General features: G+C 35.7%; 1 protein-coding gene across 1 annotated transcript in view; it reads right to left on the bottom strand.

Moving 5' to 3' along the window:
- WDR70 (WD repeat domain 70) overlaps positions 1-15,821 on the bottom strand; it is a 125,300-nt gene that overhangs the window by 58,005 nt on the left and 51,474 nt on the right. The window contains exon 10 of the mRNA XM_030467976.1: positions 2,548-2,722. Within this exon, the coding sequence (XP_030323836.1) occupies positions 2,548-2,722 (175 nt within the window). The remainder of the gene's footprint in view (positions 1-2,547; positions 2,723-15,821) is intronic.

Raw genomic sequence — 15,821 nt, 5'->3', positions numbered from 1 at the left:
TATACTTATTTCAACAAAGTCAGATTGGATTTGCTGGATGGAAATTTTTTTTTTCCTGTGAAAAACAGAAGTTAACATTTCTATTATATATTTCTTTTATATATTTCTTCAAGGAGATTGACCCTCACGTCTTGATTCTCCACATCTTTACCTATTTTCCTGTGTCACCTACAGTTTGTACCCCCAAGACTCCACCACTTTTTCTTGACATTTTCTTGCTCACCTTTGGAAGCAACTCTGCATCCTGTCAGCCACAATCATCACTGCTATCATCATTGCAGTGCAGAAGTTTACCCCATCCTCCCACTTCTAACAAATGTTCCTTTTTAATATTTTATCTTTATCCCTCACCACCCCCTGAAAATAAGATAAAGACTTTTTTTTTTTTTTTTTTTTTTAAATTTCATGAAGATGTCTTTGAAATGCCTGATTGATTTTAACTGTCTACAAATATTTCCAGACGTCACCAGCAGTTTCAGGTAAAAATGCGACTGATAAAAAAAAATTCACACTGCTCCTTTAAACAAAAATCTTGCATGTTTTTAAGGACACCAATAAAAGCAAGGACAAAACCTCTTTAGGTTTAGAAACACAAATCCAAGGACACTATCAACTTAACTTCCACTAGGAAATCACTTTACTCTTATATTGTTGTACAGGGGTGACCAGTTGGAAATAGCACAAGATGCACAGGATATATCTTTAAATTATTCATAATCACCTTAAACTGCACTCAATCAGCATTGCAATATGTCATCTTACAGACACACAAAAGTTCAAATGGAAAAGCACATGAAAAAGCAGACTACCAAAAGCGCCTTTTGTTAAAACTACACTAGAAAGCTTAGTATTTCAGTATTGTGTATGTTAAAATAAACAACATACACAGGTGATGAAAGCCAGTCTCTGAAAAATTTATTATTCTGTTAGAACAAGTTTACACTTAGGATGAATTCTCATGCTGCATGCCATTAGGAAGTTTTACTGGGTTTATAGTGGAAATAAAAACAGAAATAAAAATAGATGGCAATCCCAAAATACAGCCTGTACTCTGAATATGATCAATGCGCTTTCTTTCCCTTTTACTTCTATACATTTCCTCTTGCCTTCAGCAATCAAGTTTTATTCAAACTTTGTAAAACATTCCCTAAATTGGCTGTTTTCCTTTTTAAAATCAAATATTTTTAAAGATGAAATTGAGCAGACCAATGTAACCTGTATTAGTTCAGTATTATTTCCCCAAAGCCATCCCACTGGAACTGGGATCAATTTCAAAGATTTATGTGCTTACCCCCCCTAGCCCATTTCTTCTGTAATCTTACTTTGGCTTAAACTTAAAAAAAAAAAAAAAAAAAAAAAAAAAAAAAATTGCCTTATTATCCTACGCACGCTGTAATTACACATCCCACTGAAGGGGGATGAAACCACAGAACTAAAGAATGGTTTGGGTTGGAAGTTACCTTATATATCATCTACTTCTAGCTGCCTTGCGTGGCCAGGGACTCCTCCCACTAGATCAGGTTGCTCCAAGCCCCATCCAAACTGGCCTTAACCACCTCCCTGGATGGGGCATCTGTAACTTCCCTGGGCAACCTGGGCATGTGTCTCACCACCCTCAAAGAAAAGACTTTCTTCCATATATGTAATCTAAATCCATTCTCCTGCAACTCAAAATAGTTCTCCTTCATCCTACCACTCCATGCCCTTGTAAAAAGTTCCTCCTCAGGTTTCCTGTAGGCCACTTCAGGTACTACACAAAGGCCACTTCAAGCCTTCTTTTCTCCAGGCTGAACAACTCCAACGCTGAGATATGGATGATTATTAAGATGATTAATTTAAAAACCTGTAAGGCTTTGCCTGGTGAACTTGCACTCAACATTGAAAAATTCAGCTCTAGGAACTGGACTGATTTGTACACTCCACTACACAAAGCAGCAAGGACCACTGATTTAAAGATTTTGGCATAGTTCCCTTTGTGACTCTTCCTGTCCGTGTTGCATAAATTGTTCAAACTTGTCTGTGTTAATTTTTACAGACTGGTAATGTAACACTATTTGGCACTTTATGTGCAGCATTACCCTTATCCTCAACCATATGGGTAATGTTCCCCTCTGCCTATTGTCTGAAGGAGTAAGTGATTTCCTAATGTAGCTTTATGAGTTACTGCTTAATGTATTCAATATCTCAAATAAAATACAGAAGTATATGTTTTTAGTTACATAAGAATCAACAAGAAATTATACTTTTCTATGAGAATAACTTCTTAAATGAAAAATATTCTAATTATAGGTATGTAGTCAACTTTGTTTTAGAAAAAGAAACAGATGCCCAAGAGTTCCTCTGTGTTTTGAACAGAATAGCACCACACTGAATGATCAGCTGTAGAGGGGCAGAAGAAATACTATATTTTGCCTATGAGTTATGAAGTTTGGCAAGGGGGAAAGAAAATACCACATAAGTATAAAAGTACCAAAATTTACTTTATCTGCTTCAACATTCAGTACTTCACATAATAAATGCATGTATTATTTCAAATAATTAACTTACAGTCATATTCCTATCCCAGATCTGGATGGAGCCATCTTGACAGCCAGCTGCAATAAGTTTACCATCTCTGCTGTACGTGCAAGTTGTAGGAATCACCCGTTTACCTTGAATTGATCGTGGTTTAAATACACTTTTATGCTTTTTTTCATTGTTAACATCCCATGTTCTCACAGTTCTGGAAAAAGATTTGGATAAAGAGGTGCTTTATATGTAGAGTTAACACATACGAAATAATTATGATAAAATCAAACACCTTTTTCAGCAGATATGGCAGAAAATATTGCTGTATTGTGATCTGTCAGCATATAAGATATGGTATGGCAGTCATGAAACTAATGTGGTAAATTTCCAAGTATGAAACATTCACTAACATGCATGTGAAGGTTAAAAGAAAAAAAACAAAAAAACACCAACAAAAAACCTAGATCTTTCTAAGCTCTTGTATAAATACGTACAACTATTTACAACTGGACAACCAACCAGAGGTTAATACACATGTACAACATAGCCTCCACTGACACTGGAAATCGGGAAGACAAAAGTATTCAGTCTATTACAAGAATGAAGACTTCAGGAAATGCATGAATGCTTACGCAAAGTCAACAAATAAACAGATTTTCTTAATTGTTCTGAGATGACAACAACAGACAAACCTGCTATAAGCTTGCAGTATTGCAGACTAGCTGCTCAGACTTTATTTTAAAGATGCAAAAGTTCATTATGTAATCTTGTTTTTTCAAGCTGAGTTTTCCCACATATTAGCAAAATAAATACGTCCTTTTTAACAGAAAAAGAATATCTGCCTAGATCTTCAGTGTTTCCTAGATACACAGGAACATCCAAATGCAAGTGAACTAAATATATCAAATTCAACTGAACTAAAGATATAGGTGGACTCTATTTAAACAACACAATGTCCCAGTATAGGTTGGGGGCTGACCTGCTGGAGAGCAGTGTAGGTGAAAGAGACCTGAGGGTCCTGGTAGACAGGAGGATGACCATGAGCCAGCAGTGTGCCCTTGTGGCCAAGAAGGCCAATGGCATCCTGGGGTGCATTAGAAAGGGTGTGGTTAGTAGGTCAAGAGAGGTTCTCCTCCCCCTCTATTCTGCATTGGTGAGGCCGCACCTGGAGTATTGTGTCCAGTTCTGGGCCCCTCAGTTCAAGAAGGACAGGGAAGTGCTTGAAAGAGTCCAGCGCAGAGCTACTAAGATGATTAAGGGAGTGGAACATCTCCCTTATGAGGAAAGGCTGAGGGAGCTGGGTCTCTTTAGTTTGGAGAAAAGGAGACTGAGGGGTGACCTCATCAATGTTTTCAAATATGTAAGGAGTGAGTGTCAGGGAGATGGAGTTAGGCTCTTCTCAGTGGTGACCAGTGATAGGACAAGGGGTAATGGGTGTAAATTGGAGCACAGGAGGTTCAAGTTGAATATTCGAAAAAATTTTTTTACTGTAAGGGTGACAGAGCCCTGGAACAGGCTGCCCAGGGGGGTCGTGGAGTCTCCTTCACTGGAGACATTCAAAACCCGCTTGGACACGTTCCTGCACGATGTACTCTAGGTGGCCCTGCTCTGGCAGGGGGGGTTGGACTAGATGATCTTTCGAGGTCCCTTCCAACCCCTAGGATTCTATGATTCTATGAAACTGTCTTGGACACAAACGTCTCCTCTAGTTGAGTTCTTTCCAGATAAAAATTCAAAACTCTTCTGGCATCTGATGCAGAACTGTTTCAGGATTTGGCAAAGGGAGGAAGAACATTAATTTAGAAAGAAAAAAAATCATTAATTTCTCAGGACAACCTCATTTGACTATACAAACACTGCCTGTAATGCAACGGCATGTAATTCACTGCTCTCTAGTAAAGCAAACAACTGTTTAGCTAAGACTGCCATCTCTCCAGCAAGTGTAACGTTATAAATTTACAACATAGCTACATGACTGGACAGCCTATAGAGGTGATACACATATATTTGTAAGATAAAACAGACAAGAAAATAAGCTGGAAATATAAAAGTTATATGTAATCACACATTTAATGATAGTAATGAGAAGTCAATAACTGAAGTAGAATGAAACTCCATCTGTCCATTACGAAGTCAAGATTAGTCTGATTTTCAAAAGCATTCTAATCTCCTACGTATAAGTCATCATCTCACTGCTCTATTTGGAGCTCTGAAAAAAGACATTCAGGTGTTCTGACGGTTGGTTTGGTCCTTTTTTTGTTTTTATTTCAGTGAAACATCAGATTATGATACATTATCTGGAGTCACTTAAATAAATCCATGCTGCTACATGGAACAAGTTGCCCTGCAAGGTTATTGGAGTTATTCATAACCTGTTTGGACAAGGCCATGTGCTAGGTGCCTAGGTGATACTTCTTTGAACAGGATAGTTGAATTAGAGGAACTTCAGAGGTCACCTGCATCCTCAATCATTATGTGATTCTGTGATTCCCTTCTCCTCTCCATATGTGGTTAATAACTGCCTTAGTCTCCTACCTTTTAACAGGTACACTGACACTTTCTCATATTCTGATTTTCACTCAAAACTTGTGTCTTTTTCAAGTCCCTGTCCTTCATAATATTTCATCCTTCCAGAATCACATTTGAATATCCTGTACCTCCCAGCTTTTCTTCCTCCTCTTGTGATGACCATCTCCTCACTGGAAAGCTTCCTCTCTTACAGCACAAGTTCCCCAGGACTTGGCATACTCACTTCCACAGATAGTGCACCTAGAACATGTCTGCGTACAGGGAAGTTCAAAGACAGTCTCACCCATTTGCCTTTTTATCTAAAATACCTTGCAAAAAGCTACAACTCCAGAAACAACCTCTGAGAATCCAGCACCCTAATTATTAATTTCTGCTTGCAGAGAGAGATTTTTTTTTTAAATTCCAGTCCCCTCTTTTTATGGCTCTAAATTCTGCGAAGACCTCTATCACTATCACTATATAGCAAATTCAAATGTTATTACTCATTTTACTTTTCAACTGTAAAGAAAGATGAAATACTCATACAGGTCTATCTCTTTTAACACAGTTTCAAATTTAAAAAGAGCCCTAATCATCTGTAATATCAGCAGGTCAGACAAATAATTCCAAGTTTTCTGAGCTGCTGTTTCTGCTGCAAACAGTTGGCCACATTCCCTCACTTATGAGTTACAACCCCTGTTAAAAGAGCCAACATAGCCTGTAGTCGTGTTTAAAGTATCTCAAATGTTTTCTTAATGTACCCACACTGAATGTGTGCTTACTGTTGCCCTGTTGCTATTTGATCTATTAAGCTTTTCTACTGCAATAAAATAAATATAAGAAGTCATCTGTATATTACTTTAAAATTTATCAATCATCCCTTGAAAGCCCTTAACACTTGAGCTAAGACTAAGTTCTTTAATGTCTTTTTTTCATGTCAGATGTTTTAAGTATTATTACTTTTTATGGAAACATTTCCCATTTAAAAATGGACATTTATTACAAATGTATATCATCATACCACAGATGAAATTTCAGCTTACCACACGAACTGATCAGCCCACAGCTTCTGACTGAATCGCCACAAGTCAAAACATTAGTAGTCATCTACAGACCATGTATGTTTTGTATTTCCCTACAGAACAGGGATGGACTAGAAACAGGGATTGTTGAAGTACCTCCAGGGAGATACTTTCACCACCCTACTTGAAGTCTGAGTAGAACATAGACTAATTTGGTCTGACATTCCCCTTTTACACCCCATGCTCCATCAATAACTACTTGAGCATCCTGTCTCTTCTTTCAGCAGGAACCTTGATGAGTCCTCCTCACCCCCACCCTCTCTACTGTTTACACTTTAAACCCACTTGAAGCAGTTTTCCAGTCCCTTTCCCTCACAATATTTAACTCCTCCCATCCTAGACAGAAGGAAGGGGGATAAACAAAAAAGGAAACATGGAAAACCAAACATTTTACCTTCAGAAAACACCTTTAAGCTGCCAGTACAGCAAACAAATGCTAAGGCTGCTCCCGTATTTACACTCCCCTTCAGCTACTGACCCTCAGTCACCACACCACGCCACAGTTAAGTCAGAGAGCAAGATCTGGAACTAAGCCCTTGTTTTTTGTTATAGAACATTTTGTACCATTTAATGATTCTTCCTCCTTCTCAGACATACCAAAAAACTGAGACTGCACTACCAAAGTCTCATTTTCACTTCCTAAACTACACTGAGACCTATCTAATGTTGTTTGCGTTCAAATAAATTTTTAAAAATTACCCCTGGATCAGTTACATCAGGTTCAGGAGATTCCTCTTGGGCAGAAAATGTCTCCCACTAAGAGTAGCTTCTCAGGCCTAAATAAACGTAGAATGAAAGAATTAGCACTGCTCTACACTCTGTGTTGCAGCATTTAGCAGAAGAATAATACTAATATTTATCTGGTTTTAGGTATAACCAAGATATTTTTGAACTATACTGAAAACAAAAGGGAAACATTTCCTGAATGAGGCTTTTGTCCAACTGAAAACAAACTACATTTAATGAAAGTTTGTTCTTTAGTAAAAACAACACAGTGACATATAATTTCACTCTTTCATCATACAAAATGTTAGTATATTGAGTTATATGGATAGTAAAGTACACATATTTAATTTCTCTTTTGAAAATTAATTTTCAAAGAAAACTTCCATGAAAAAGGTTCTACATATACAAGTTTAAATTAAACTTTTTTAAATGGTGGTTTCCACATCTGCAAAACAGATTTTGTAAAGTTCTTCTGTTTGCCAAGAGTATTTCAAAGCAACTGAGAAAAGGATGGGAATGTTCTTCTGGAAAGGTAATGTGGATATTTTCCTGACCACTGAGAAGTTAAATGACCCATAATAAACAACTAATCTAATTACTAAGGGTTGAGGTCTGAGGGAGGGATGCAGGGGAAGAGGGGCATATTTTATTTTTCCCCACATTTTTTTTCCATTTTTTTCTAATGCTGTTACAACTAAATCAGTTTTTCTAATAAAATTAATTAATAACAATGCTGCTGTATGGCACAAAAAGGTATTTCTGTAGCTGCATTCCTAACCTGCAAGCACAGAAAATTTTTCTAAGTCCTGATTCAGAATGCCACTGGCCAATCTAATACAACTTCCTGAAATTCAAGGAATGAACTAATTCAAATATTAAGACTGACCTGTCTAATTCCACTAAGCTTCTATGCCTGCCCTATGTACTCTGTTTCTACTGCACCTCAAAACTCTCATACTGAATGTTATTGAAATTTAATATAGTATAAATATGCGATTCTATTCTTGTTGCATTTGCTAAATTATTGCTAAATATATAGATCAGCTTAATGCTGCACTTGTAGTAACTGTATTGTAATGTCTGCCTTTGTAACATATTATAATGTCTACTTTTGTAATAAAAAATTACCCAAAAATGCTACCTTAGAAAGCTCTCACAAATGCTTCTGCAATGGAGTTTATCAGCAGAACACAGAATTACAAGGCAACTTTATCAATTCTATGAAACACATTTTTAAAACTTAAATTATTCTGCTTCATAAAAATGTAATGGATCTTCAAGATTTTTCTGAACTTTTTTATGATAGGAACAGCCTTACCTATCCAAAGAAATTAATACATTGAAAAAATACCTAAAGCAAAATATGTAAGGAAAATAGATAAGAAACATCTGAAAGGATCTGTTAAGATGACCTTGGTGTATATAGTGGTACACAGGTATGTCAGAAAAAAACCCTTTTCATTATTCTCTTTGCCCTCTTTCACCAGGTAATATTCTGTCAACCACGTGGGACCCAATGAAGTTTTAACCACCTGCCATATACTGAAAAATTTTGGACACACAAGCAGATGGAGAAATGCACAGAAACTTTCCATATTTGTTTGGCAGAAAATCTTCTAAGTAAGCTACCTAATCCCAGCATCTGAACAGAGTTAAAGTAATTTAAACCAGAATATAAGAAATATCACTTGCAGTGTAAGTAAAAATTGTAACTATGTCAGGACCTGAATAAAGGCACAGCATCGCGTTACTTTCCAAATGGGGCAAGAAGGCAACGAACTGAGATCTCATCTCCCACTTAATACAGATAAGAGTGTGATATAATCAATCTTCCTATGGGGTACATCTGATTAAGATCAAAGTGTAAGATTCCTGGTAAAGAACATCTTGACAGTTCAAGTTACTGTCACCAGCACGAAGCGAAATGACTCAAGAGCACTGTTGCATGATACTGCAAAAGCACGAACAGTAAATCACCAGGAAAACAGGATGCTTTTTAAAAAGCTGATTAGTCATGGCTATAAAGCAGTTAAGGCTCATTTGGATCTCAAGTTCTTCTTCACTCCAATAAATAATTTAGACTGGAACAAACACTCAGCAGAACACTCCATTAAACCAGTGAAAATTAAATTAAAACAGACAAGCAATTTAAAGATCTCTGATGCGACACCTCAGCTGATCCCATGTGCACGGCAATCAGTTTGAACCATTTTTACTGTCATCTTAGATCTCACTCATAGCCACTTTTCTGCAGTTTCTTTAGCAATGAACCACAACCTAACAAGAGATAAGTGACAAAAGAGAGCAATCGTAAATCTTAAATGTACTTTGATATTCAAAATTATAGGATCTGTCCTAAATCATGCAAAGTTTGGTTCAGCTGTACAGCTGCCCTTTGGTCACAGAAAATTTTCAAAGTGAGTTTTATTGTGTATTTATAGATGAATTGACAAACGTCCTGGGTTGTAGTACAATCTCCATAACTTACAAGAGGCTTACAAAGACCAGGTCAAACCGCAGAAAATAAGTATAAAGGTATTTATGTATCTATCATATACTCTCGAATACATACCAAAGTGTAAGACACTTTCCTCCTACTTCCAAAAATTCAGAAAGGAAGACAGCATCTTTTGTAGAGAAGATAAATGTTTTTAGCTTCAGGTCTCCAAAGAGTCATGATACAGTTCCGTATCTGTCTGGATAACCACACTGGAGCATCATTTTTTCATATATTTGTCACCATAGTCTGCTCACATAATAATATTGCTGTTACTGAAGAAGGTCTTATATTCCTTTCTGAATTTTGTCCACTGGTTAGTAGACGAAATAGCTTTAAACCTTAATATTTCTGAAATTGAAAACTAACAGGACTTATGCTCCTTTATCAGTTATATTCTCCACATGGAGAGAAATTTTTTTGTTTTCCTGGAGTTGAAAATGAGTAGATTTTAAAAGGTAGGACGTAAACCACTAAAAAACCCAAAAAACAAACCTAATCTGTTCTTCCTTTTAAGTAAAAAAAAAAATATCAGAAAACAGACTTGTTTCATAGCTCGACTATGTTTGTCATAGTGTGACAAAAAAAAAAAATCAAACATCTCTAGAGTCTGAAAAGTTGGTTGCTCTAGTTTTCTATTTGCCTTAAACCCTGAACTTTCAGTCTGTTCAGAAATTCACCCTTTAAAGCACTGCACAGCCTAAGCTGCTACCTAAGCAAACTGATCTAAGCTGACCTTGTGCTAAAGCCAGGAATGAACTGTATCACCTCCAAACATCCTCTTCAACCTTTTCAATCTTAACTATTCTGTTACTCCAGACAATTTTAAAGATGTTAAGGTCTCTTCCTTTGCCATTGCTCTTCAGCCACTCATACCCCAGTTTCCATGTGTAACCAGGATTTCCTCATCCCACATGAAGAATCTGGCACTTGCTTTTGTTAAATTTCATATGGTTGGTGATTACCCAGGTCTCCAGTGTATCAACATATCACTGTAAGGTCCCTCTGCCCTGAAAGGAGTCAATAGCTCCTCCTATTATAATATCATCAGCAAACTTACTTAACATAGATGTGATTTCTGTGTCCAGATCATTTATAAAAACATTAAAGAGCATTGTCCCTAAAATGGAGGCCTGAGGAACTCCACTGGTGACTGGCTGCCAGCCTGATGTAACCCCATTTACCATAACTATTTGAGCCCAAGCAGTCCAGCAATTGCTCACCCAGTGTACTGTAACTTGTCCATCTGTGTGCTGGAAGTTGGTCCAGGTAAATACTAGGACACAGAGTATCAAAAGCTTAGCTAAAATTAAAAAAAAAACCCTCCAAACACACCCACCAGCTAGGTCAACTAGATGGCTGACCTTGCCATGAAAGGAAATAAAGCTGGTTAAGCAGGACTTGCCCCTTGCTGGCTATGACCAATGAATGTGTTGTCTCTTGAGAGCTTTTCAGTAACTCCCAGGAAAATCTTCCCCATAATTTTGTAGGGTACTGAAGGGAGACTGAAAGGCCTGTTATTACCAAATTCTTATATCTTATCCTTATTGAAAAATGAGACATTTGCCACCTTACACAGGAGAAAAGCAAGTCCAGGACACTTTTGTTTGTTTACTTCCTTCATACTATGGCAAAATGTAGCTAAGTAAGCTTTTTTAAAAAATCAGTCATTTCTGAAATATAATTTTTAACTTTTGCATAGTGCTATATTGAAAATCCAAATTAAGATTTCTCTTGAAGCAGGAGAGTCATCTATAAATGCAAACAGACAAGACTGGGGGTCCCAGGATGAATTTGGCCCCTTACACAATTTATCATTCCTGACACCCTGTATTTTGTAGAAAGAGAACACAGCTTTCAGAATTCAACCTCCAAACCTCCTCTTGCACATCCCTAGGAGTGGTTTAGACCCACCAGCTGCTGCTAATTTTACACAGCCCAGGACAGACATTTCTAAGCTTCCATTCAGTTCCTACCACAGAAAAAGTTGAACCATCTTCTTTGAAAGTACGTATAGTACCTGCAGAGAAGTCAGTCAGATGTGTAAGTTTACCAGATACTTTCAGCTTTCAGTGAAATCATGTTAAGTTGTAAACTAGGTTTACAAAATTAGATCGGTTTCCAAATTAAGAAAAAAAGTGTATCCCCATGTAATGTCTGCTGTTTGCACATGAGCAACATGAACAACTCCACATGCTTACTAAAGTCATTGCATTTATACACACACCAGGTGCATGTGCATGCATGTGTATTTCAAAGGATTTTGAAGGAACTACAAATTCTTAATTTTTGATCAATCCATCATCAGTGGGTGGATTCCCTAGCTTTTCCTGTGTGACTTCCTCTATCTTACATTGAAAAACAGGATAAGCCTCTTAATTCATACATGATAAGCGTGGAAACTGTGGATAATTTTAAAGTTACTTGAGACAAATCACCATGTTATATGGAAAGTGGAGTTTTGTTCCTGTCTATGTGCACAAATGCATTTGGATTTTAAAAGCAAAGCCCTGGCATTTAAGGACAAATCACAAGCCACACTGAATTAAGCAGGACTTGCTTAAATAAATGAAGAAAAATAACTGGCACAATTTACCATGCTTTGGTCCCTCATTTTCTGTGCACCGCAGAAAGTCTTTCTTTTGTTTTAATTTTTTAGTTCCAAAGATAATCTACCTGAGACTGTGTGAACCCTTTAAAAATTATGCAGTAAAAATGTCAGCTGAAAAGGGACTCAAAGACAAGCTCTTACAGCTGACTGCATTTTTTATTGCAGCAGCTAACAATTTAATCACAAAAAACTTCAGAAAAATATTAATACAAACGTACAGAGTTTATAAAGACAAAAATAGCTTTACTAACCCTTCTGTAAACATACAGCTTTCAGCAAGGGCCAGCACAGTCATTACTCAAACTCCTGTTATCCAGGCCTGCTTGTCTGCTGTGCTCTCTTAATCAGCTCTGCACTGCTTATATATGTATCTATAAACAGATAAGTTTGTCAAGAAAAAGCCATCCTTATGTATCTGGACCTTTATACATCAAGACAAAAAGCAAACTACCATGTGCAGTGCAAATCACTACACATGTGAGGCAGCAGCAATTTCTTGATGAAGGCACTCTTGTATTATGAACAAGTGACCAGAGGTGACTTTTCCAAAGACTTACAATTTTGACTAACATGGGAGATTTTCAAAAGAGCAACAAAACTTTATTCCTACACAATGACAATGCTACCTCTCCCTGTAAAAATACAATGCTTCCTTCCCAAAAGATGAGAACTCATGCTGTTACAGAGTACAGAATTCCCTTCTGTATTGTGGTACTGAGTATACATTAAAAGTGAATGATGAATATGCATTCAAATTATATCCAAAATATTATATTCTGGATTTTAAAATAGAAGTATTTTTTAAAAAACCTCAAAGAAGAAGTTCTGAAGTTAAATTTTTGCTCAAACCAACTCAGTCTAAAGTTACGATTTTAATTAATTTAATTAATTTAATTAATTTTTAAACCTTAAGTCAGTACCAACAAATAAGGGAAGATATCTTTCTTTTTTCTTCCATGAAACTCTTCAGTTCTGCTATGCATTCAATTCACCGCGAATCGCACAATAGGAAAAAAACTACAAATGAGTATAAGTAAATAATTTAAGGGGAGAATTGTATATGGTCTAGTAAGTTTATGATGGCAACAGAAGTTCTGCATCTTATCTCACCAAAAGTTCAACCGGAGGAGACTGAAATGTTTGCCAGTAGGTTCTAAATCAGAGAGGCACCAATGAAGATAGATCCTAATTGTAGAGATTAGATGACCAGAAGTTTCCACTACCATTAATGAACTCTACTGAAAAATATTGATCAGATGTTTTCTGTCTTAAGTAAACAGATTCCATAAAATTCAGGTCTGGAAACATTTCAAGAAGAACATGAAAAGTTTCCAAAACCAAACTAAATCCTCTGAAGAGAAATGCATTTAATCTACAGCTTTTATTAGCAAATATTTGAACTACAAAATTAGTTTTAAAAATTAGTATTATTGCCATAAGGGGACTGTAAAGCAATCTCCTGGGGAACGAGTTGAAGACAGTAAGGGGCGAGGGAATAAAGTAAAAAGTCAGCAAGGAATTGGTTGGTAACAATGGGAAGGTAGATTGATTTTTAAGAGAAAACATGCAACTAAGAAAAAAAATGTTGTTATTTATGTGCTACAGAAAAAACTATGGACTTCTTCCTAGCTTCAAAGACCTGAATAACTTAAGACTTTCAAAGCTCAAGTCCCAAGCCCATATCTCTAAGTAACTAAGTCACACATGTGAGTTACTAAGAGCTTTCATTGCCAGGAAATCTGAATGCCCATTCCAGACTCAGGATTATTCTGGTGCTTTTTGAGCATACTGGTTTGATGACTTAAAGAGAAATTTTATCCACTGGTTATATACATGAAGGATACAAATGGTAAAGAATTTGTGCATTCCATCCTTTATAATCAGTTCTGCAGTCACACAATTAATATTTTTTTTCTTTCCTTTTCAAACCTTGATAACTTCCTATCACTGCATCTAGTTATGTCTTTCACAATTTAAAGATATTTCAATTGTCAGACATTTTACCTCCATTTCATAATCTCTTAATAAGTGAAATCATATTCAGCTCCTTGAGTTTCTATTTTGCAATGAGTTTTTGTTATTCAGGACTCATCTCTGAAATTTTTCATTTTCACTGTCTTTCCACATCCTTTTTAGGTTGCTGTCATTGGAAATAGACACAGAACTCAACTGCAGTCTCAAAGGTAACTGCTAAAACAAAACACTAATATCATATCCTTTACTGATGCTATTACTAAAAGTTAATTCCCTCTGTGTGTATGGAATTCTAAAAGATGAGTATACGGTCTTCCACAGATTCCTACTAAGAACTTAAAAACAAATAATCATACGGAACCTTCAGGAAAAAGATCTAAATATGAAACTATTCTCCCTGTATATGTTTTCTACCTCATATGTTTTCTTCACCCCATTCACTTAACCAATCTGCTTTCATTGTCAGTGACTAATAACTAGTATTCACGTTTTACTAGAAGTGTATTATGAAGAATATATTTGTGTATACTTATATATCAGACATAACACATTACATATCAAATAAAATATTGTTTATTCAAAATAATTTCTAAAAAATACAAAAGTTCTGAGAACAATCCTCCTATCTTATGAAACTGAATTAGAAACACATTTTGATTACTTCAGATACCCAGTTTTAAGATCTCTTCCTATTTGCCAGTCCAGCTAACATACAACAGACTTCTCAAATGTATTTACAAGATTAATCCTTCAAATGTCACAAACAAAACTTACTGGAATTAACAGGGGAAAAAAAAATCAACAGATTTGGTTTGTAATTTACTGCTGTACTTACTGTAATTTACTAATTACATCATTATATTATTATTATTTACACATTACATACATAATTTAATAACTGCATTACTGTAATTTACTAATGGCCACTATATTATAAATTATAAAATGTTTGATTAAATAAACATGATAAGTTTCTTTCACAAAAAAACATAAAATTTCCAAGGTATTATATCCCACTTGTGAAATGGGACTTAAAAACTTTAACAGGAATTTTCTGAACTGAAAGGATTTGCAAACCAATCATCATCCAGAGAAAGCAGCCAGCTTTGAAAAGATTACCAGCTGAGAAATGCTACCTCAGACAGCTCAATTTCATGAAAACAAAACCCATTCAACATAAATCTCTTAGGTACTAAAAAGTAAATTTGTGGTGGGATTTTAACTAAAACATTACATACAATTCATATAACTTGAGGGCTCTCATAAGATGAGCAATTTTAAATTTCATTATGTAAACAATGAAATTACCTGCAATTCCAAATGTCAAAGAACTCACAACAAATATTCTCCCAAAATTTTGATCTATAGACTATTCATTATCATTAGTTATTATTGCATAACTTTAATACAGAATCAGATCTGAACATTAATCATGGCAATTTAATTTTTTCTTAGACAGAATACATATTTTATCTTTGTAACCAAATGTGCCAAAATAAATTTTTGTCTAAACTACTTTCCTATCTCATTATCAAACAAAACCATTTTAGTTTACTAAGTCCATTGCACTTCCCATTATTACTAGAATTCTGGTCATTCAAAAAAGATGTATATCTCATGAGAAAACAGCCCTTTAAATTGAATTGTTGGTTAAAATAACTAGTGAATACTTGACAGGAAAGGATTTCATCTTTGCATAACAAAAGACATAATCCACTCTTCATGGGAGAAGACATGAAAGGAAATTGTTAGAATTAAAGATACTGTGGAACAAAGTCATCACAATAGAAGTGTTTGCTCAATAACCTGTCTTTGACCCCAAAGCATGGGAATTTTCCTATCAGCTTTAAAACCAGCAAATTTCTGTCCTCTTTCCTATCTGGTATTAAGCTTCACTGATGGAAGTAGTAAAACT

The sequence above is a fragment of the Calypte anna genome, chromosome Z (genome assembly GCF_003957555.1).
Source record: "Calypte anna isolate BGI_N300 chromosome Z, bCalAnn1_v1.p, whole genome shotgun sequence".
Taxonomy (NCBI): domain Eukaryota; kingdom Metazoa; phylum Chordata; class Aves; order Apodiformes; family Trochilidae; genus Calypte; species Calypte anna.
Note: the sequence above shows the minus strand (reverse complement) of the source record. Positions and strands in the feature narration are given on the sequence as shown.